At 46.0% G+C, this 23,055-nt stretch overlaps 1 protein-coding gene across 1 annotated transcript in view; it reads right to left on the bottom strand.

The window, feature by feature from the left end:
- The window catches only part of SPATA17 (spermatogenesis associated 17), a 205,205-nt gene that overhangs the window by 155,347 nt on the left and 26,803 nt on the right, over nt 1-23,055 (bottom strand). The window contains exon 4 of the mRNA XM_040427611.1: nt 9,579-9,629. Coding sequence (XP_040283545.1) covers nt 9,579-9,629 — 51 coding nt within the window. The remainder of the gene's footprint in view (nt 1-9,578; nt 9,630-23,055) is intronic.

Genomic DNA, 23,055 nt, shown 5'->3' with positions numbered 1-23,055 from the left:
ACCTTCCCCTTTAAACAGCCCGACACTCGCTCTACCGTAGGCTGGTGTACCAGACGTTTCCCTTTAAATAGGGCACATTTTATGCTCCAGGAGCAGTGATGTTATTTCATGCCGCTGTCTCCCTGTTATACATAAAGTCTCCGATATCCAGACGTCCTCTCCATTCAAATGAGTTGACTATTTTAGGATCCAGCACTGGAAATCAATGTTGCAGTCTAGTTTACAGCTATCTGATACATCTGAAGTGAAGGGAAAGGACGTACTCCTCTCAGTGTCTGGCCGGCATCTTAAGACATCTCTGGGAAGCTTACAATTAGAGATGAGCGAATCGAAGTTGACGAAGTGGAATTCGATCCGAATTTCAGTAAAAATTCGATTTGCACCGAATCCGAATTTCCTCACGCTTTGTGGTAACGAATCGTAAAATGGCTGCTGCATGTGTGAGGACATGGAGCAGGAAATCTGGGAACGCGGGATCACCCATAATGCCATGCATGCAGCCAATCAGCAGCCAGCCAGCCCTGTGATATCACAGCCCTATAAATAGATTCAGCCATTTTCCAGTGTACTTAGTGCAGGGAGAGACGTCAACAGGCGCTAGGGACAGTGCTAGGAAGGACTTCATTGTACTAAAAAAAAAACGATTTGCAAGTTCAGAGAAAGATTATTCAAGGAGTAGGGAAAGGATAGGGAGGAATCATTCCACAACATTTATGTAGAACAGGGTTCAGGTTACAGCCTGGGTAATAGGAACAATCCTATTACACCTTGCTGCACTGATTGGGGACCCAAATTGCCATTATACAGCTCTGTAATTCCAGCAAACCGTACTTGTTATTGGGATGCAAGTGCTGTTTGATACATCCATTAACAGGGTTTATTACAAGGAAACATTTCTATGTCTTATTTGCCCTTGTGCGGTGCAGTTATATATTCGAAAGCATTTTTTGGCTTGTACTAGTGGGAAAAAAGGGCTTATTAGCCATTGTGTTGTGAAGTGCTAAAATTACAGCCCATTTGGTGAGCATTAGTGGCGCATAAAAAATTTTTTATTTGCCGTTCAGTGGTTCAGTTATATGTTCTAAAGCCCTTTTTGTTGTTCATTAGTGCAAAAGATAAATATATTTGCCATTCAGCGGTGCAGTTATATATTCTAAAGCCTTTTGTGTCGTGTATAAGTGGAAAAAAATAAGGGCCTATTTGCCGTTCAGCTGTGCAGTTATATGTTCTAAAGCCCTTTTGTGGAGTGTATAAGTGGAAAAAAGAAAAATATATTTGCCGTTCAGTGGTGCAGTTATAAGTTTTTAAAGCCTTTTATGGAGTGTATAAGAGGAAAAAAATAAGGGCCTATTTGCCGTTCAGCAGTGCAGTTATATGTTCTAAAGCCCTTTTGTGGAGTGTATAAGTGGGAAAAAGAAAAATATATTTGCCGTTCAGCAGTGAAGTTATATGTTCTAAAGCATTTTGTGGAGTGAATAAGTGGAAAAAAGAAAAATATATTTGCCATTCAGCGGTGCAGTTATATGTTCTAAAACCTTTTGTGTCATGTATAAGTGGTAATAAAAGGGCTTATTTGATGTTCAGCGGTGCAGTTATATGTTCTAAAGCCTTTTGTGTCATGTATAAGTGGTAAAAAAGAATGGCCTATTTGCCGTTCAGCAGTGCAGTTATCTGTTCTAAAGCCCTTTTGTGGAGTGTATAAGTGGAAAAAAGAAAAATATATTTGCCGTTCAGCAGTGCAGTTATATATTTTAAAGCCTTTTGTGGAGTGGAAAAGTGGAAAAAAATAAGGGCCTATTTGCCGTACAGTGGTGAAGTTATATGTTCTAAAGCCCTTTCTTTCGTGTATTAGTGCAAAAGAAAAATCTACTTGCCATTCAGTGGTGCAGTTATATGTTCTAAAGCCTTTTGTGGAGTGTATAAGTGGTAAAAAATAAGGGACTATTTGCCGTTCAGCGGTGCAGTTATATGTTCTAAAGCCCTTTTGTGGAGTGGAAAAGTGGAAAAAAGAAAAATATATTTGCCGTTCATGGTGCAGTTATATGGAAAAAAGAAAAATATATTTACCGTTCATGGTGCAGTTATATGGAAAAAAGAAAAATATATTTGCCGTTCATGGTGCAGTTATATGTTCTAAAGCCTTTATTGCAATGTATAAGTGGAAAAAAGTTAAATATATTCACCGTTCAGCGGTGCAGTTATATGTTTTAAAGCCTTTGTCAAGATGAATCAGGCGTTGATCAGCCAGGATTTCCACCAACCAGTGCCTGATGCATCAGACTAAATCATCCATGGTGCCACACCAACACTTTGTGACAAAAGAGACCGGTTTCTTCTGGCTACCTGCCTCAGCTAATATTCTGATGCTGCCAGCCGCCTAATGCCACACATCTGATGCTAAGTGCTCCATCTTTCACCCACCATCTTCAGCTGGTACTCGTATTACCACCCACCTCCTCACTCTGTCACCAGGTCACTCTGTGGTTTCCTGATGCTGCTGCCACCTCCCCACTCTGTCACCGGGTCACTCTGTGGTCTCCTGATGCTGCTGTCACCTCCACACTATGTCACCTTGCTACTCTGTGGTCTCCTCATGCTGCTGCCACCTCCATACTATGTCACCTTGCCACTCTGTGGTCTCCTGATGCTGCTGTCACATCCACACTATGGTCTCCTGATGCTGCTGCTGCCACCTCCACACTGTCATTGTGCCACTCTGTGGCCTCCTGATGCTGCCGCCATCCCGTCACTGTCATTGTGCCACTCTGTATCCTCCTCATGATGCTGCCGCCACCTCCAGACTCTGTCATTGGGCCACTCTGTGGTCTCCTCATGCTGCTTCCACCTCACCACTATGTCATAGGGTGCTGTTCCCACCCTCTCCACTTCATGACTGGGCCACTATTTTGCCTTTCGGCCCAGCTGACCATCATTTATTTGCCCCTTCTGATCTGTCAGTAGGAAAAAAAAATGAGATGCACAACGGATTCTGCCTGTGTAGCAGCTGTAAGGCCTGTAAGGTCCTATCAGAATTGGCTTGTGATTTGGTAGCCAAAAGCAGGAGTGGGTACAAAACACAGAAGACATGCAAATATTACATTCATGGGTCATCTCTGTTTTAGATCCACTCCTGTTTTTTTCGCATTAGCAATACTGATGAATTACTGACCAAATGCAGACGTGAGTGAAGGCGGATGCTCAACAGACAGGATCCGTTTTTTGGGGGTCATTGTTCTGACGGATCAGAGGAAGGGCAAAATAATCAGTGACGTCAACACAAACTTACTGCTGACACCCTCTCCACTCTGTTGGGGGGCTCTACTTGTATAAGCGTTTAATAGAACAGGTTCTGTTGACATCTATGTGGAATCAGCTGACGACGGTGTAAAAGGAGTGCGCTTCTTCTTGACGCTAACATCGACCTGTAAGGCTGAGTTCATACTTTAGTTATTTGGTCAGTGTTGGCCCCGTGACTGCCCAAATAAGTGAAGTGTGGAGTGATTATAAGACGCCTGTCATTTGCTTGTCATACTGACTCACAGTATTATTTCACTACCACAGCAGATTCCCTATGCGTGTTACTGCAAGGTACAGTGTTCTACATCACTATTAAGGCGCTCTGCAACCAGTCATTAGCCGTTCTTTAACGCGATTCGCTGCAAATAAATTCGGATTGAACCAAATTATTTTAAAAAATTCGGCGAACCGGCCCAATAAAATTTTTTACAAATTCGCTAATCTCTACTTACAATCCTTGTTTCGCTTACTTTTATTTTATACAAATTGATTTGATTTAATTTTTTTACTGCTACATGACCTACTGCGATGGTGTTACACTCTGGACCTCCTGGGGGGATGTAGTCATCCATTTGGGTCTCCTCTCTCTTGCTCTGGCAGTCTAGACCTGCCCATGTATTATATGGTCAGCATGCAATACTAGATGTCCGCTGTAGTGGCCACTGGACGGGAAATCTATGACAGCCTAGCTTCTGATTATAGCTATTTGTAAGATGCTTCAAAATAGATGACTTTTTGAAGAGGAGCTTTCATGGGTCCAGACATTATCAAATAAGTAGTAAGTTGTGTAGGGCATAGTGCAGGGATGTATGGTCACTTACTAGTTAATCTGTGCGGCGCTCCGTTCCCCCGCTATGCCCCCTTTTACTTTTCCCGCCTGGTATGTAAATGACTATCATCGGTACAGGGAGGAGGAGACTGTCTTGTTTCTCCTCCTTCTGGCTGTAGCGCGGTCCTATCACAGCAGAGAGCGTCACAGGGAGAAGGAGAAACAGGGCAGTCCACCTCCTCCCTGCACCGATGATATTCATTTACATACAGGCAGTAAAAGTAAAAGGGGGCATAGCGGGTGAATGGAGGGGCGCCCAGACAAACTAGTAAGTGACCATACATCCCTGCACTATGCCCTACACAACTCCCTTCTTATTTGATAATGTCTGGACCCATGAAAGGTCCTTTTTAAAGGGAATGTTCCATGATAAATATTTTTTCTATTCTGTTTTTATGTTCTAATTGTATAATTCTTTTTATTGTATTTACTATACATGATTATGGGGGCTGCCATCTTTCCTGAGGTGCTGTTTGCAGCATTTAGAGATACACTTTACTGCAGCTTCATTAAATTATGATTGGGGGGTACTATATCTCCTTATGGTGAGCACCTAAATGGTGTGATGAGTCTTATAGGCCAGGCAACTCTTCTCTAGAATTCTGGGAAGAGGGTATGTATATGAGCTCTTGGCAAGCTCTGCCTCTAATGCCACCAGATGTACGGTTGCCATCCTATAAGCCAATGTTCGACCTAGTGCCAAGAGCTCATATACAGAATTCTTGTTCCCAGAATTCCTGTCCTAAAGGACTCCTCAAGCCATTTAGGCGCTCTCCTTAAAGGGGTTCTCCAAGAATTAAGAAAATGAAAATACTTAAATATTACTTTAGTATAAATATATTGCCAAATACATTTCATTAGCTATAATGGTTCATTTTGTCTAGGGAGCAATCCTTAGGAGAAATAAAATGGCCGCTGTCCTGTTAGTGCATACAAAACCTGTCCTAATCACACAGCAGGACAAGTTACTTTACAACAATGAGATAAAGAGCTACCTCATCCTCCTCTCTGCTTGTCAGGGATTATGATTCTGAATACAGATGATAAGATCTTCAGCGGAATCTCGGTAGGAATGGAGTTCATGAGGAGACATGAAGCACAGAGCGGATGGACAGGACAGACTGTGATAATGGAGACTGCATACAAGAGCTGCTGCTCCTTATCTACACTCCCACTATCCTCTCTGTACTTCATGTATCCTAATGAACTCAATTTCTACAGAGATTCATCTGAAGATCATATTAAGCTGTATTCAGGATCATAATCTCTGACAAGTAAGAGAGGAAGATGGTGCAGCTCTTTAACTTGTCCTGCTGTGTAATTAGGACAGGTTTTGTCGGACTAGTAGGATGGCGGCCATTTTTTTTCTCCTAATGATTGCTCCCCTGACAAAACAAGCCATTATAACTAATTAAAGGTATTTGGTAATATATTTATAATGAAGTAATATTTAAGTATTTTCATTTTTTAAATTCCCGGAGAACCCCTTAAAGGATATATAATATTCACTGAATCCAGACCTAGGTCTCTCACCCAGTTAAGCCAGTTCTCTCTGCTCTGCACTGATGAGGAGCAATCACCCCCAAACAGCTGTCTGCAGATGAGGTGCTGGCTTATTTAAAAGCCTATTTAAGAGGTCAAACACTGACTTATAGGATAGCTGCCGTACATCTGGTGGTATTAGGCCTCTTTCACACGGGCGAGTTTTCCGCGCCCGTGCGTAAGGTGAACGCATTGCACCCGCACTGAATCCGGACCCATTCATTTCTATGGGGCTGTGCACATGAGCGGTGATTTTCACGCATCACTTGTGCGTTGGGTGAAAATCTCAGCAAGCAAGTGCGGATGCGGTCCGATTTTCACGCTTGGTTGCTAGGAGACGATCGGGATGGGGACCCGATCTTTATTATTTTCCCTTATACCATGGTTATAAGGGAAAATAATAGCATTCTTAATACAAAAAGTAAATTAGAGATGGAGGGGTTAAAAAAATAAATAAAAAAATGATTAAACTCACCTCATCTACTTGTTCGCGCAGCCCTGCTCGCCTTTTTTCTTCTTCTTTGATGGGAGGAAAAGGACCTTTGGTGACGTCACTGGGCTCATCACATGGCCCATCACCATGGTGACGTACCATGTGATGAGCACAGTGACGTCATCCAAGGTCCTTTTCTCCCAGGTCCTCAAAGAAGAAGAAAGAAGACACACCGGGCTGCGCGAACAAGTGGATGAGGTGAGTTTAATTATTTAAAAAATATATAACAAGTATATCGTGGCTCACCCGTATCCGGTCTGTGGTTAAGGTGCTCTGTTTTTAGATGATTCACCCTATCATCCACGAATTAGTTACAAGTATACAAAATAAAAACAGGCACTCACCATCTGGTATAAATATTAAAATATCTTATTTAATCAATAAAAATAAGTTAAAAATAGATAGTATGAACCCCTGACTTCTTTTTTGCTGGATTGCAGGATATATTATAGAAATCTAAATGGATGTGATTTAGTGATAAACAAAGAATCGCTATGTGCTCCTTATCAAAGAAAAATACAGATATGTATAATATACAACTGTGAAAAACAGCGATGTGGTCAATGCGTATTGGTGCTCCAGAAGTATAGTCCCACAAAATGTGTAAAAAAATGGCAATATCAAAAAGTATATTAAAAGTATCAAAATAATCAAAAAAGGTGACAAAAAAATATCAAAGCAGTGATCAGTACCAATTGTATCTTTGCAGTCAATGGGATGGCTTGTCAGATTTAAATACACCTGAAGTCTCCTTGAAGACTGGGTATTAGATGTAGGGCTGGCGTCTGGGGCGTCCCCCTGATGCACAGCCTCTTACCTCACCCTTCCCACGATGGTCTGCGGACTTGGTTCTTCTGTTTTTACACTTGTAGTGACAGATAAATCGTGTGGTGTCCTCCAAGACAGCTTGTAAGTTGCAGTCTCTCCGGACTGTGTTGTGCGTGAATCTCGGCGTCCCACGTGATCCTGCCCTAAGATCTCCGGACTTTGCAATACGTGAACCTCGGCGTCTCACGCGTCCCGGCAAGTTAGTGTTGTCATGTGATGTTCCACATGATGTAGAGAGAGTCAGGTGATGACGTTTTCGCTCTACTAGATCTTTCAAGGGCTCAGTCTTTATAATAAAAGACGATGACGTTGGATAGTATATATATATATATAGTTTTAGGTGGGTAGTTCTCAATTTCCGAAACAGCCTGACGCGTTTCGAGGTATCGACCTCTTCCTCAGACGCCAGCCCTACAGCGAATACCCAGTCCTCAGTCCGTTACGGAGAGTGTTGTGGGCATGCTCTGTGACCTGTGCAGAGGAGGGGGAGGAGGGGAGCTGTGTAAAGGGACGTAGCTATAGGGGTGCAGAGGTAGCAGTCGCTACCGGCCCCAGGAGCCTGAGGGGGCCCAAAAAGACTTATGCCGCATTATACACCGGTATTATAGAAAGTGCATGTTGGTCAAGTTACACCTCTGGCTGTAGGGAAGGGGTTAGGCCAAGAATTTGGTGGGGGGTATTTCAATTTTTGCCTCAGGCAGCACGAAGGCTATGTGCGCCCCCCCCCCCCCCCCCCCTTGACCACAAAGCACTGAGGGAAGGGGGGCCCAAGCCGAACTCTTGCACCATGGCCCATGAGCCTTTAGCTACGCCCCTGGCTGTGTACATCACCTGTTGTGAATGGTGGATCCTGTGTTATCTATTTCTACCTGCTCGCCTTGTAATCCTGCCTCTCATGATAATGAGATGACTGCTGAGCAGTCATGTCTACAGAACAGTAAGTGTCGGCCTATTATAAAGCTCAGAGTTAAAACTGCAGGAGCGTCTTATATAGAAATGAAAATAGAAAAAGAAAATAAAAACGTGATTTAAACGAGAGGTAATTTACACAAGAGCAACTTCAGTCCATAGGCTGCTTCTCTTACCCTTCAGCCCATGGGGGGGATCAGTATAATAGCAGTTAAAATAGCGACAAGAGAAATCTGCTCAAAGCAGTTGTCACTTATCCTTCTATACTCTTTTTGGAAACTTTTTAATAGTACTAGGGGGTGACGATGAGCACACAAGAAATACCTCTTGGGAGAAAAAGAAAATGATTGTATGACGCTGGTTCTGATTCCGACGTGCTGTGGTCCTTGCAATCAACTGATCGGCAATCAGCTGGATTGGTCATCCATATTACAGAAAACCCCTTTAAAGGGCATCTGTCAGCAGTTCTGTGCCTATGACACTAGCTGACCTGTTACATGTGCGCTTGGCAGCTGGAGGCATCTGTGTTGGTCCCATGTTCATATGTGCCCGCATTACTGAGAAAAATGATGTTTTAATAAAACTAAGACATGTCCGACATTTATTCCGGCAGCCTCTTGCCCTGCCTCGCCGGAACTCCGCCCCCGTCCCCATTATAGTGAATAGGGACGGAGCGGCAGTCCGGAGCCACACGGTCACTAGCGGCAGGATAGATCCGGCAGGCTGTTCACCCGACGGAACAGCCTGCCGGAGGTCCGTGCCGCTAGTGTGAAAGTAGCCTTAATGTATACAAATGAGCCTCTTGGAGCAACGTGGGTTTTTTGCCCTTACCCATAGAGGCTCTGCTCTCTCTGCAACTGCCGCGTCCTCTGCACTTTAATGGACAGGACCAGGTGTGATGATGTTTTCACCGCCTGGCCCTATCAAAGTACAGAGAGCGCGGCAGTTGCAGAGAGACCAGAGCCTCTAGGTGTAACGATAACGCCCCCGTTGCTCCTAGAGGCTCATTTGCATGTATTAAAATTTTATTTTTCTCAGTAATGCGGGCACATAGGATCATGGGACCAACACAGATGCCTTCAGGTGAGACACTTAAAAGGTGCAAATCTGCTGACAGATGCCCTTTAACAAGAATAACTGGGACTACAAAGAAGACCATCACCCGGCTTCATTCTGCACCTAAATCCTCATGATAAACCTAAACTTTAACTCACTGAAAAAAGTGGCCTAAACGGGTGGAAATGCTCCAAACCCAGACACTGTAGTGTGTCTATAACCGGGGGAGCAATTCCTTCGCATGCGGTCCGCAGACAACAGCAATCCCCAGCAAAAAATGCGTACAATGGAGGATGCCGGGGCGGACCGCATGCACCACAAGGACATCTTACACAAAACGATACATTGTGCAGATGAAAAAATATATATACACAGTGATTTGTAAACCTAAACTTGCCCTAATAAAAAACGTAAAGCCACAGGTTAAACCCCCAGCCCTTTAATAAAAAAAAAACCTTTTAGTTAATTCTGCTCCTGATTCTTCTGCGTGGCAGCTACGCGGTGGATTTTCCATTAGCTCCCGTCTTGATGGTGAATGCATTAGTCTAGTTTACTTCTATTATGAAAAGTAAATTCAGATCACAATTGACTTTTCATCTGTATAACAAGAAGAGAGATATTTACCCTGACAGCCATTTCATTGTAGAAATTCATCTTCATAATAAAGTACGCCGTCTGCGGAGGAAGAGAAGAGGAGAGGGTTGGCTCGGGTCTCGGCTGACGCTCGCACACACACACAGGCAACGGACAAGACACCGGCTCCTATTTTTACATATAGAAGATAAGAAAGGTCTATACATAATACAGAATTGAAAAGCCGTATCAAACTTTGGTATTGAGACGACGACGGGACGGCTAATACATAATGCAGTCTTAACCAGAAAAATCTATGGCAGTCAAAGTAGGCGCTAATGGAGATATATGATCATAAAAGGCTCTCCGCTGAGTTTGATAATCAATGGGGCTCTACTGAGGATAAAATAACATTGCAGAAATATTCACAAGTCCTGGTGACACGTAGCGTCGTATGATTTATTCACCCAGAGTTCTCTTCCCCCAAAACTCGCAGAAACATAAAAGGAATTCATATTTCAAGACGTCTGGTTTAATGAAAAATTCAAAGATAGGCTTGTCTTCCGACGGAATCCTTCAAGGATATGTATGCGGCAATGAGGCAAAAATGAGTCTTCCAACCATCTGTACAGAATGTTATGTACTTAGCCGCCATGCGAGTAATCCTTGGGAATTTTGTTTCATTTAATATTCATTTTAACATCATAAAATCATAAATAATTAGTGTTATTTGAATTGCCTAGCCTGATCCAAAGCAAATTGTCTGTGGAGAGCAGCAGGACTGGATTATTTATCAACAGTCTGGGCAATTAAGAAACAGTTGGCGGCAATATGTTATTTACAAACGGAGACAATGATGCCGCTCTCTCCTCCGCTCCCTTTATCCATTAGACTTCCTCCCGCCGTTCATCAATGGCGCGCGGTAAGTTTGGGATAAACTGTCCCACCGGAATCTATAGGTTTAGACCGGGTTGTCCTGCTGCTGGGCCCCCGGAGGTCACCTGTAGGGTCCGTCAGGGTTTTGTGGGCCGCAAGTTGCAGATAGCGCAGTATGCGCTCTGACCGCCCTAGGATACAAATACCCATTCTTGTCCGGACAAGAATAGGACTTGCTCCGTCTATTTTAAAGGGGCCGTGGAACGGAACTACGGAGGCGGACCGCATACGGTGTGCTGCCGGCATCTTTTAAAAATGAATTTGGTACAAAATTGTGGAACGGAGGCAGAGCCAGAATTACGGACGTGTGAATGGACCTCTAATCTGTGGTGAACCAGACAGCAAGTGTTTAAAAGAGTTCATATTGATGGCCTGTCTCCAGGATCAGCCAGGGGTCTGACTCCCGGCGACCCTGCCGATTAGTCGTGAGAAGAGAGAGGCCAAGGTGCTCTGTGAGCGCTTAACGGGGGTTTGCCCCCATTGTCTGATAGGTGCGGGTCCCGCACCAATATCGAGAACGGAGCCCCGAAAGTGAAGGAGAGAGCACTGCGCATGCGCAGCCGCCCTCCATTCATTTCTATGAGCGCGGCACCCTCCCATTCACTTCTATGGAAGAGGCGGGGATTAGCGCTTGGTGGTGGACGGACCCCGAGGAAATCTGGGGTCCTCCAGCCACAGCGCTCCCCGCTCAATTCTCGATATAGGTGTGGGACCCGCACCTATCAGACAATGGAGGCATATCCTAGCGATATGCCCTTATTGTCTAAGATGGGAATACCCCTTTATTAAGCCTCTTCCTAGGCCGGTGATGTCATGGTTATGGCCTAGACGCAGCTCCGTCTCAATCAAGTGAATGAGCTGCCCTACTATCGGACGGCGCTGTGCTTTTTAATCTGTAGCACCCCCACCTGTTTATTGGAAATGAATGAGCTAGTGATGAGCTTTTATCTGCAGGTGAACCAGACAGCAACCGTTTAATTTACCTGTAGCGCCCCCGCAGGCGAAACTAAGAATCACACTTTTCTAAATGGGAAATTACTGAGCTGTAATCTGTGGTGAACTGGACAGAAAGTGTAAAGGGTTTTCTGACTTTTTCTAATGGATGATCTATCCTCTGGATAGGTCATCAATATCTGTTTGGCGGTGGTCCGACACGCAGGACCCCCGCTGATCAGCTGTTTGGGAAGGCAACTCCACTCCTGTGAGCACCGCCGCCTCATTGTAGCTCACCAAGCACAGCGCTGTACATTGTATTGTTGAGCTGAGTATAGACAATAGGACCGATGAATGTGACGTCATCGGCATAGAGAAAACCTTGAGAAGGCCATGGCACTCGCAGGCGAAACTTAAAATCTCTTTTTTATTGGAAATTAATGAGCTAGCGATGAGCTGTAATCTGTGGTGAAGCAGAGAGCAACTGTTTAATTTACCTGTAGCACCCCCACAGGCGAAACTAAGAATTACACTTTTTTTTTTTCCCGGAAAGGAATGGGTTATAAGTGAACCACACAGTGAGTGCCGGTCTTGATATCCCCTGGGCTGCTGGAGGATGTGCCTAACGTATGACGAGGTGCAGGCCCAGTCACCAATTAGGCACATCCCTCTGTAGTCTGTGCCCTATACAGAAATATACGGCAGCTTAGAGCTGCTGGAGATTTCAGGCTTCATTTGCTCAGAAAACTTCTGTAAATGAAGATAAATTTGTCTCAGGTGTTGATCCCGCTCCTTTCCCACACTCCTTTTGGAAAAGTGGTGAGGGTGGCTTCAAAAGAGGCACCTGCAACTTTTTGCATTTAAAAAGTCTGAAACACACAACTTGCGACATTTTAAATCTCTCCCTAAGTGTTTAATCAATCTACAGCACCCCCAAAGGCGACAATAAGAATCATACATTCTTTTTTTTATTGGAAAGGAATGGGCTACTGATGAGCTGTAATCTTTGAACCAGACAGCAAGTGTTTAATTTACCTATAGCACCCCCGCAGGCGAAACTAAGAATCACACTTTTTTTTTAAATTAGAAATCAATGGGATAGAGATCATCTGTAATCTGTGTGCGTGCCAGGCAGGTGTTTAAAGCCTCATTCACACGTCCGTGTTTTGGTCAGTGCTTTCCATCAGTGATTGGCAGCCAAAACCAGGACTGGAGCCTCCACCGACATAAGGCGTAAGGGAAAGATCTGCACCTGTTCTGTGTTTAGAGCCGCAACTGGTTCTCTCCGTGCCTCCGCATCGCAGTGTTAGTGTGGACGGATCACGGACCCATTCAAGTTGGATGGGTCTGGATCCATCTGCGGAATCCGCACGGATGTTGCCTGTCCATTGCAGTCCCCAATGCCCGAAACGGCAGACCAACGGCCATGTGCTTGAGCCCTTACCTGGAGCACCCCTGCAGGTGAATCTAAGCATTACTCTTTTATTGAAATCAATAGGCTGCATGTGTCATGTATGCTTGGTCTTCCAGAGAGAGTGAGATGCTCTTTTTAGAAGAGGAGTCTGTAGGGGTAGTAGGCGGAGACTTAGGGGACTTGGTTATAGTAGGAGGAGACTTAGGGGACTTGGTTATAGTAGGAGGAGTCTGCCCTTGTTCTCCTGGGCGTCTCTTTCTCCTAGGCTGTAGAGCTGGCCAATCGCAGCGCAGAGCTCACAGCCTGGGAGAAGGAGACGCCCAGGAGAACATGGGCAGTCTCCGCCTACTATAACCAAGTGACCGAACATATCGGAGGGCATAGCGGGAGAACGGAGCGGCGCCCAGGGATAATAGTAAGTGCAGTGAGATCCCTGGGCGCCGCTGTACAGATCACTTAGTTCACAATGTTTTGCCAGATGAAAGGTCCTCTTTAAAGCATATGGCTGCCGTACACATGAGATCATTGTAGACTGACAGCCATCTCACTCAAGAATGTGACACATTGGTGTAATAGTCAACAGGCCTTAAAGGGATACAAGGACTCCGCTCTATTAGTGAGTAGAGCGTCGCTGCAATGAGCATCAACTTCAATGGGCAACGGGAAATTTCGATTTCCCAATGCAATAAATAGGCAGAGGGACACCCCAAGGTTAACTCTTGTTTGGGGGTCCTGTATGGCTAGAACTACCCTTCCATTACTCCAATGGCTACATGGACTTGTAAAGTGCCAACCCTTCTTCTGAGCTAGAAATGTGCTCAGATCAGTGGTCACTTCCCTTCCCCCATTCATATTTGCAACTCAAAAATACACACTGTCCAGCACCAGAGAATAGTCTTCAAAAGATCTAGAGAAATATCCAGATTAATAAAAAAAATATTTTTAAAGCGTCATTTCGCTCCGGAACGTTTCCTGCGCCATTGATGTTGATATCCTCCAGGACAGGACTGAAGGTTGCAATTCCCATAAATTTACCTTAGAAGTTTTCATTGCTTTTCATCTCCCCCGATTACTATTATTAATATTAATAGATACCTCGTCTAAGTCCACAAACCTGCATTATTGTGGAGGGCGATTGGGGGGGGGGGGCTATCATATCCCGATTTCCAGAACGCCTATCTAAACGAATGCAGCTCCCTGATCTATGTCCTCATCTGGAAAGTGATTGAGGGCCGGCTTGGATTGGGTGCGTTTGTGGATAACGAGGAAATAATTTATGGGACGGATCAGGGGGCTTATTTAATGCAGGACAGATGATAAGCCTTGTTTACCGGCGAGGTGATGAAGAGAAACCGACAACCGGGAAGGAAATACAGGGCTCGCCGCCACTTTAAGAAAATAGCAATCATCGAATGGACACTTCATAATAATTCACGCACCCTCCACCCGAATCTGTATGTGAGAGGTAACATTTTAGGAGATGCTGGCGTTTTGCATGGAGGGGATACCTGCGGAATAAATTCAGGCAGTCTAGCGATTATAATGTGATTAATGTTGTATTCTCTCCCTCCAGCCATATCCAATGCCTTGTGTATTCATCTATTCAGAGATGTCCCTCTCCAGAAATCTTTAAAATCAGACGGAAGACTTATCAGTTTACACACACGCGTTTGATTAATGCACAGCCACTCCTGTGACATTTCAGAGTGGACGCTTCACTCCATGTCCTGCTACATTTTAATAGTACGTATTCCGTCTCAGCCTTGCAACGTCGTCTCAACGGCTGGAAGAAGCTTCGGAAAATATCGTAGCTATATGTCCATTCGTATGGATCTATAATAGGCACTCGTGTTAGAAATGTATCGGAAAATACCAATAATAGTAATAATCGATGCCTGGACGACAGGACAGGGCTGTAGCTACGGCTGCAATGGGCTCCAAAGCTGGGGGGCCCGCACAACTTCTGTCATTAGGTACAATAAGGCGACAATGCCCCAAGATTAGCGTTGAGCGAGCTTGTGTTTTAGTTTCGGCATCGGGTTATTGGAGAATCGCGTTATGGATTCTGCTACCACGGACCATAACTTTGGTCCGTGGTAGCGGAATCCATAACGCGATTCTTCGATAACCCGAACTTTAGACGCCGAACTTAAAACACAAGTTCGCTCAACGCTACCCAAGATTAAAAGGGATTTTCTGGGATTTTTTTAACTGATGAACTAACTGATTGGTGGGAGTCCAACACCCAGGACCCCCACCGATTAGCTGCTTGAGAAGGCACTGGTGCTTGCGGTAGCTTTCCTAGGCCGTGTGATGTCATGTTCGTCGGTCACAGGACCAAGGTGCAGCTCAGCCCCATTGAAGTGAATGAGGCTGAGCTGCAATACCAAGCACAACCACTATACAATGCACAGCGCTGTGCTTGGCGAGCTGAGAGTAGGTCGCGGCACTACTGTGAATGCCAGTAACTTCTCAAACAAATGATCGGTGGGAGTCGGACCCCCACAGATTAAATACTGATTAGATCCAGAGGATCTTATTTTGGGGTCTGACCTGGTACTCCTCGCCGCTGGATCCGGGACCTCTTCACCTATAGCGCCACCTTGAACTGAAAAGGACCTGCCAGCGAGGAGCCGAAAGTAAATGTTTTGTCTCATGGGGAAGCAGCTAATCGGTGACCGTCCCAGGTGCGGACCCCACTAATCAGATACTGATAACCTTAAAAAGTCCCAGAAAACCCCTTTAACTTAGGCCACATTCACTTTTTTTTTTCTTTTTAACTGCCGTTTCCAGAACCATTGCAGGCTATGGGGTATTCACACGGCATACCGTCAGCCCAAAAATCGGACAGACCCTATTGTAATCAATGGGCCCGTTTTTAATGGCCATTTAGACAGGAGTGCACCCGTGTTCATCCGTTTTTTTTTCACCACCTGTGAACGAGCCCTTACTCTCTTTGCTCCTGGATCGGGTATCTAATGGGCTCCACTCAGAGCAGAAGAGGACCTACCAGCAAGGAGCGGTATGTGAATATAGGGGTCTCATATGACATCTGAATAGATTTTTGGGGCCTGAATGAATTTTAGCATCTAATTGAGAGCCTGGTTTTTGGAGTCTGGTCTGGTGTCTGATTTGAGTGGTCTTGTCTGGAGTCTGAATTTATATAGGGGTCTAAACTTAGATGAGGGTCTGGAATGGGGTGTGCATTAACTTAGGTGTCCTAATTTGGGATCTGATCTGGTACCGATCTGATCTAATTGGGAGCCTAGTTCTTGAAGTCTGAATTTAATTAGGGGGTTGAACTGATTATACGATCTGATATAAATTAATTTAGGTGAATTCTTTTGGGGTCTGATCTGGCATCTGGAATAATTTTGGGGTCCGATCGGCACAACACTCAGCCCGTGCGTTTCACCAAAATCTCATGCATATGCAGAGCAGTTGAGTTTTGTGCAGATCGTGACGTCGCAGAGGAGGAGGCGGACATGGAGGCACCGGAAACGTATGTAGAGGCGGAGCTCTTCATGGAGGCAAAGGGGAGGCACTGCGAACTTATGCAGAGGCAGGGCTCTTCACAGAGGCACAAGGGGAGGCACTGCGAACTTATGCAGAGGCGGGGCTCTTCATGGAGTCACAAGGGGAGGCACTGCGAACTTATGCAGAGGCGGGGCTCTTCATGGAGGCACAAGGGGAGGCACTGCGAACTTATGCAGAGGCGGGGCTCTTCATGGAGGCAAAGGGGAGGCACTGCGAACTTATGCAGAGGCGGAGCTCTTCATGGAGGCAAATGGGAGGCACTGCGAACTTATGCAGAGGCGGGGCTCTTCATGGAGGCACAAGGGGAGGCACTGCGAACTTATGCAGAGGCGGGGCTCTTCATGGAGGAACAGCGAACTTATGCAGAGGCGGGGCTCTTCATGGAGGCAAAGGGGAGGCACTGCGAACTTATGCAGAGGCGGGGCTCTTCATGGAGGCACAAGGGGAGGCACTGTGAACTTATGCAGAGGCGGGGCTCTTCATGGAGGCACAGCGAACTAATGCAGAGGCGGGGCTCTTCATGGAGGCAAAGGGGAGGCACTGCGAACTTATGCAGAGGCGGGGCTCTTCATGGAGGCACAAGGGGAGGCACTGCGAACTTATGCAGAGGCGGGGCTCTTCATGGAGGCACAGCGAACTTATGCAGAGGCGGGGCTCTTCACGGAGGCACAAGGGGAGGCACTGCGAACTTATGCAGAGGCGGGGCTCTTCACAGAGGCACAAGGGGAGGCACTGCGAACTTATGCAGAGGCAGGGCTCTTCACGGAGGCACAAGGGGAGGCACTGCGAACTTATGCAGAGACGGGGCTCTTCACGGAGGCACTGCGAACCTATGCAGAGGCGGGGCTCTTCACGGGGGCACAAGGGGAGGCACTGCGAACTTATGCAGAGGCGGGGCTCTTCATGGAGGCACAAGGGGAGGCACTGCGAACTTATGCAGAGGCGGGGCTCTTCATGGAGGCACAGCAAACTTATGCAGAGGCGGGGCTCCTTATGGAGGCAAAGGGGAGGCACTGCGAACTTATGCAGAGGCGGGGCTCTTCATGGAGGCACAAGGGGAGGCACTGCGAACTTATGCAGAGGCGGGGCTCTTCATGGAGGCACAGCGAACTTATGCAGAGGCGGGGCTCTTCACGGAGGCACTGCGAACTTATGCAGAGGCGAGGCTCTTCACAGAGGCACAAGGGGAGGCACTGCGAACTTATGCAGAGGCAGGGCTCTTCACGGAGGCACAAGGGGAGGCACTGCGAACTTATGCAGAGGCGGGGCTCTTCATGGAGGCACAAGGGGAGGCACTGCGAACTTATTCAGAGGCGGGGCTCTTCACGGAGGCACAAGGGGAGGCACTGCGAACTTATGCAGAGGCGGGGCTCTTCACGGAGGCACAAGGGGAGGCACTGCGAACTTATGCAGAGGCGAGGCTCTTCACAGAGGCACTGCGAACTTATGCAGAGGCGGGGCTCTTCATGGAGGCACAAGGGGAGGCACTGCGAACTTATGCAGAGGCGGGGCTCTTCACAGAGGCACTGCGAACTTATGCAGAGGCGAGGCTCTTCACGGAGGCACCGCGAACTTATGCAGAGGCGAGGCTCTTCACAGAGGCACTGCGAACTTATGCAGAGGCGGGGCTCTTCATGGAGGCACAAGGGGAGGTACTGCGAACTTATGCAGAGGCGGGGCTCTTCACAGAGGCACTGCGAACTTATGCAGAGGCGAGGCTCTTCACGGAGGCACCGCGAACTTATGCAGAGGCGAGGCTCTTCACAGAGGCACTGCAAACTTATGCAGAGGCGGGGCTCTTCATGGAGGCACAAGGGGAGGTACTGCGAACTTATGCAGAGGCGGGGCTCTTCACAGAGGCACTGCGAACTTATGCAGAGGCGAGGCTCTTCACGGAGGCACCGCGAACTTATGCAGAGGCGAGGCTCTTCACAGAGGCACTGCGAACTTATGCAGAGGCGAGGCTCTTCACAGAGGCACTGCGAACTTATGCAGAGGCGAGGCTCTTCACGGAGGCACCGCGAACTTATGCAGAGGCGGGGCTCTTCACAGAGGCACAAGGGGAGGCACTGCGAACTTATGCAGAGGCGAGGCTCTTTGCGGAGGCAGACTTGGGCTCCTGCTACCGTCCCCCGCTGGGCACTTGGGAGGCTAATTAGCATATCAAACAAAGGACATTTTCTGCCAATCGGAAAAAGCGATATCCATAACAGAGGTGATGTTGTGATGATGGTGAACTGAACTAGAATCCACTGCCATTTGTGACATACACTGGAAAGGGGCGACAGATTCTCTAAAAGGGTTACATAATATTTTTCAAGTGGTCGTGGTACAAAACTGAATTGAAATTAATGGGTAAAAGTGGTGAAAAGGCTCTGATGGTACGTATGAAATGTATCCCTATTAGGGTCAGTGGTTAGTATTTGTTTTGCATTAAAAATTAACACACTGATGGATAATTAAACCCAATTCAACCCCTATAAAGCCCCTCCAGATACCCGGGCCCCTAACACAGATTCTACTTGCCTCGCTCCCCGTGTGAAACCAAACATCCGGCGACAGGAGAGGGGATAGCCAATAGCAGGCCGCAACGGGGACGAGCCTCCCTAGCGTCACCTGCGATGCTAGGGAGGCTCGTCCCGTCATGGCCTGCTATTGGCTGCCCCCCCCGTCCCTGGATGTTTTGACCCGCGCAACGGGGAGATGCAGGGGGATCTTGAGCGACGCTGGTGCCGGGGGGGGGGGGGGGGGGGTTAAGCATTACCAGTATGAGAGGCCTGGACACTTTAGGGGGCATTATAGGGGTTGGATAACCCATTTAAATAATGGAGTACAAATGTATTATAAAAGAGGAGCATTAAAGGGGCCCTCCTAAACAGGGAACCTTTCTTTGAAATTACAAGGCAGAGTGCAGGGGTTAAAAAGAAAAAGACTCGTCTGTCACCGGTGCTCCAGGTCCAGAGCCGAGCTCCCTTCTCCTTCTCTGGACCAGAAGTGTGACATGCCGTCTACACGTGTGTCCCCACTGCCAGCCAACGGTGATGTATGCTGGCACAGCACATGACCACTGCCACCGCTGAGGCTACTGATTGGCTGGCAGTGAGGACACGCGCGTAGACGACACATTATACTTCCAGATGGAGAATCGGCGCAGGAACTGGATCGTCGGGGACAGCTCAGTCTTTCTTTTTTTAAAGCACTCTACCTGGCCTTATTAAAAGGAGTTTACTGTCTCGGAAGAACCCCTTTAAAATACACCAAATGTTGCCTCATGCAAAGAGGCCCCTCTCCATGTGCTCTAACTCACAGAGAGGGGCCACCCCCCCCTTATATCAGCCATGACGGAGCGCTGTAGTGTACCAGTGACTCCCGTTCAGGTGGACCTGAGCCAACCTTGTATGAGAAGACAGATGTTCTTCTGAATGGACACCATTAGAGATAAGTGAATCGAGGTCAAACAAATTCAGGAGAAATTTGATTTGCCACGAAGCCAAATTTCCTCGTGGAAATAAATCTATTTTTACTGAAATGGTGGTAAAAAAACAAACAAAAAAACATACTCACCTCATCCATTTGCTTGTGGAGAGGCCGTCACGGCCATCTTGATTGAAGAAAGCGCGCGAAATCTCCCGCACTGTGACGTGTGATGTCACCACGTTGGCCGGGTGAGGGATGACGTCACCGCGCCAGCCAGCGTGATGATGTGATCTTCTGCAATCAAGATGGCCTCTCTCAGCCAACGAATGGATGAGGTGAGTATGTTTTATTTTTTATTTTTTTTTTATTTTTTTACGCTGATTTTAATGTCAGATGTTGCGATCAATGATAAGATAAGATTCAATGACGGGGTGGGCGGCCGCGCGATCGCCGTTCCCCGTCCTTGCGCCAGCTACCTACAATGGAATGCGATTCATGACAAAGTAATTTGTTAGGAATATATAATTTCTGTGTGAAATTCAGCGAAGCAGCCAAATCCAATTTTTTGATGTACTGAAGCATTTCAGACGCTGAAGTAGAAAAATGGTGGTGCCGCAGCCCATCCCGCCATCATCAGCTGTTTGCCCGAGGTGCAGGGAGGGGGGGGGGCACAGGGGGCTCATTCTGGAAGAGGTTTTGGGGAGCAAAACCCTAGTAGAGAGGTAAGGCAGCCACGAAGCACTGCCATAAAGAGAAGCAAGTCTAACATGTTTTGCGAGTAGCGGCAAATTTTTCACCCTGTGTGCAACGATTTTTTCACGTACATGACTGCATCATGCGTCAGTATGAAACCTCTGCCCGTGTCGTCCTTCCAAAACACAGCATCGAAATCAGGAGAACAGCGCGTCGTAGAGAGAGACAGAAAACTGCACCGGGAGGATGATATCGAAAAGATTCAATAAGGTCACTGAGTGAGTGCAGAGCGCGGAGCGAGAGCGTCCCAGGACAGACAGCAAGATTAATACATCCTGGTACGACCTCGGCCCCCGAGCAGGGAGACTGTTCAGGGGTGCACTTACCAGCTTGCTATTCCTAACTCGACAAGAATCAAAGGAGATAGATCAGAGCGATGTTGACTGCGCACATATGGGTGCTGCATCTGATGAGCTTTTATTTTCCGCATCAGTGCAACTTTTATTTCGCAATTTTGTATATGATCATTAGGGTGATTTATTAACGAGTAATCACAGGCATTTTGTGCATATGCTTTACCTTGTTTGCTGGCAACTGATACCTCTCCAGCTATTAGCGGGAGGAAATGTTTAAAGTGACCTACAAATTCATCTCTGCAATAGGAACGGAGGGAAGACTGAAGCAAGCATGAAAATCAATGGAGGGGATGGGCGCTGCTGGGGACAGCGGGGCTACAGATCACCGATACAAGTGAGCATACCCTCAATGCCTACCCATGAATATTATTTATTTCTATGCCAATAAATCTCCTTATATATCAGAGCCACAAATCTGCTGCAAAGACATATATTTAAAGGGACTGTCCGAGAATAAAAAAACATGGAGGTTTTCTTTCATACAGGGTTCATACTCCTCCGCAGGTTGTATGTGGTATTGCATATCAGCCTCATTCTCTTTAGGCCTCCTTCACACGAACGTGTGCTGCCCGTTGCCGTATTGCGGATCCGCAAGACACGCGGGCGCCGTTCCGTGGGCATTCCGCATCACGGATGCGGACCCATTCACTTAAATGGGTCCGCAAATCCGGAGATGCGGAACGGAAGCACGGAACGGAACCCTACGGGAGCACTACGGAGTGCTTCTGTGGGGTTTCGTCCCGTACTTCCGTTCCGCAAAAAGATAGAACATGTCCTATTTTTTTTGCGGAACGGGCGGATCGCGGACCCAATAAAGTGAATGGGTCCGCGACCCGCTGCGGCTGCACCACGGTCGGTGTTCGTGCATTGCGGCCCGCAATTTGTGGGTTCGCAGCACGGCCATGGGGCGCACATGTTCGGGTGCAGGAGGTCTCAAAGGAATGCTGTACTTATATGTCTAGTGTCACCTATAGGTAGCTACTCTGTAAGTCAATGTCTGACCCATTAAAGCAACCCTTTGGTTCAAGAAGAAAAAAAAATCACATTATCTGGGGAATGAACAGAACAGGACTGTAATACTGTCCCTATGTACAATAATATAGCTAATATAATACTGCTCCTATGTACAAGAATATACAGTAACTACTATAATACTGCTCCTATGTACAAGAATATAACTACTATAATACTGCCTCCTATGTACAAGAATATAACTGCTATAATACTGCTCCTATGTACAAGAATATAACTACTATAATACTGCTCCTATGTACAAGAATATAACTACTATAATACTGCCTCCTATGTACAAGAATATAACTACTATAATACTGCTCCTATGTACAAGAATATAACTACTATAATACTACTCCTATGTACAGGAATATAACTACTATAATACTGCCTCCTATGTACAAGAATATAACTACTATAATACTGATCCTTTGTACAAGAATATAACTACTATAATACTGCTCCTATGTACAAGAATATAACTACTATAATACTGCCTCCTATGTACAAGAATATAACTACTATAATACTGTTCCTATGTACAAGAATATAACTACTATAATACTGCTCCTATGTACAAGAATATAACTACTATAATACTGCCTCCTATGTACAAGAATATAACTACTATAATACTGCTCCTATGTACAGGAATATAACTACTATAATACTGCCTCCTATGTACAAGAATATAACTACTATAATACTACCTCCTATGTACAAGAATATAACTACTATAATACTGCCTCCTATGTACAAGAATATAACTACTATAATACTGCTCCTATGTACAAAAATATAACTACTATAATACTGCTCCTATATACAAGAATATAACTACTATAATACTGCCTCCTATGTACAAGAATATAACTACTATAATACTGCTCCTATGTACAAAAATATAACTACTATAATACTGCTCCTATATACAAGAATATAACTACTATAATACTGCCTCCTATGTACAAGAATATAACTACTATAATACTGCTCCTATGTATAAGAATATAACTACTATAATACTGCTCCTATGTACAAGAATATAACTACTATAATACTGCCTCCTATGTACAAGAATATAACTACTATAATACTGCTCCTATGTACAAGAATATAACTACTATAATACTGCCCCTATGTACAAGAATATAACTACTATAATACT

The sequence above is a fragment of the Bufo bufo genome, chromosome 4 (assembly GCF_905171765.1).
Source record: "Bufo bufo chromosome 4, aBufBuf1.1, whole genome shotgun sequence".
NCBI lineage: Eukaryota > Metazoa > Chordata > Amphibia > Anura > Bufonidae > Bufo > Bufo bufo.
Note: the sequence above shows the minus strand (reverse complement) of the source record. Positions and strands in the feature narration are given on the sequence as shown.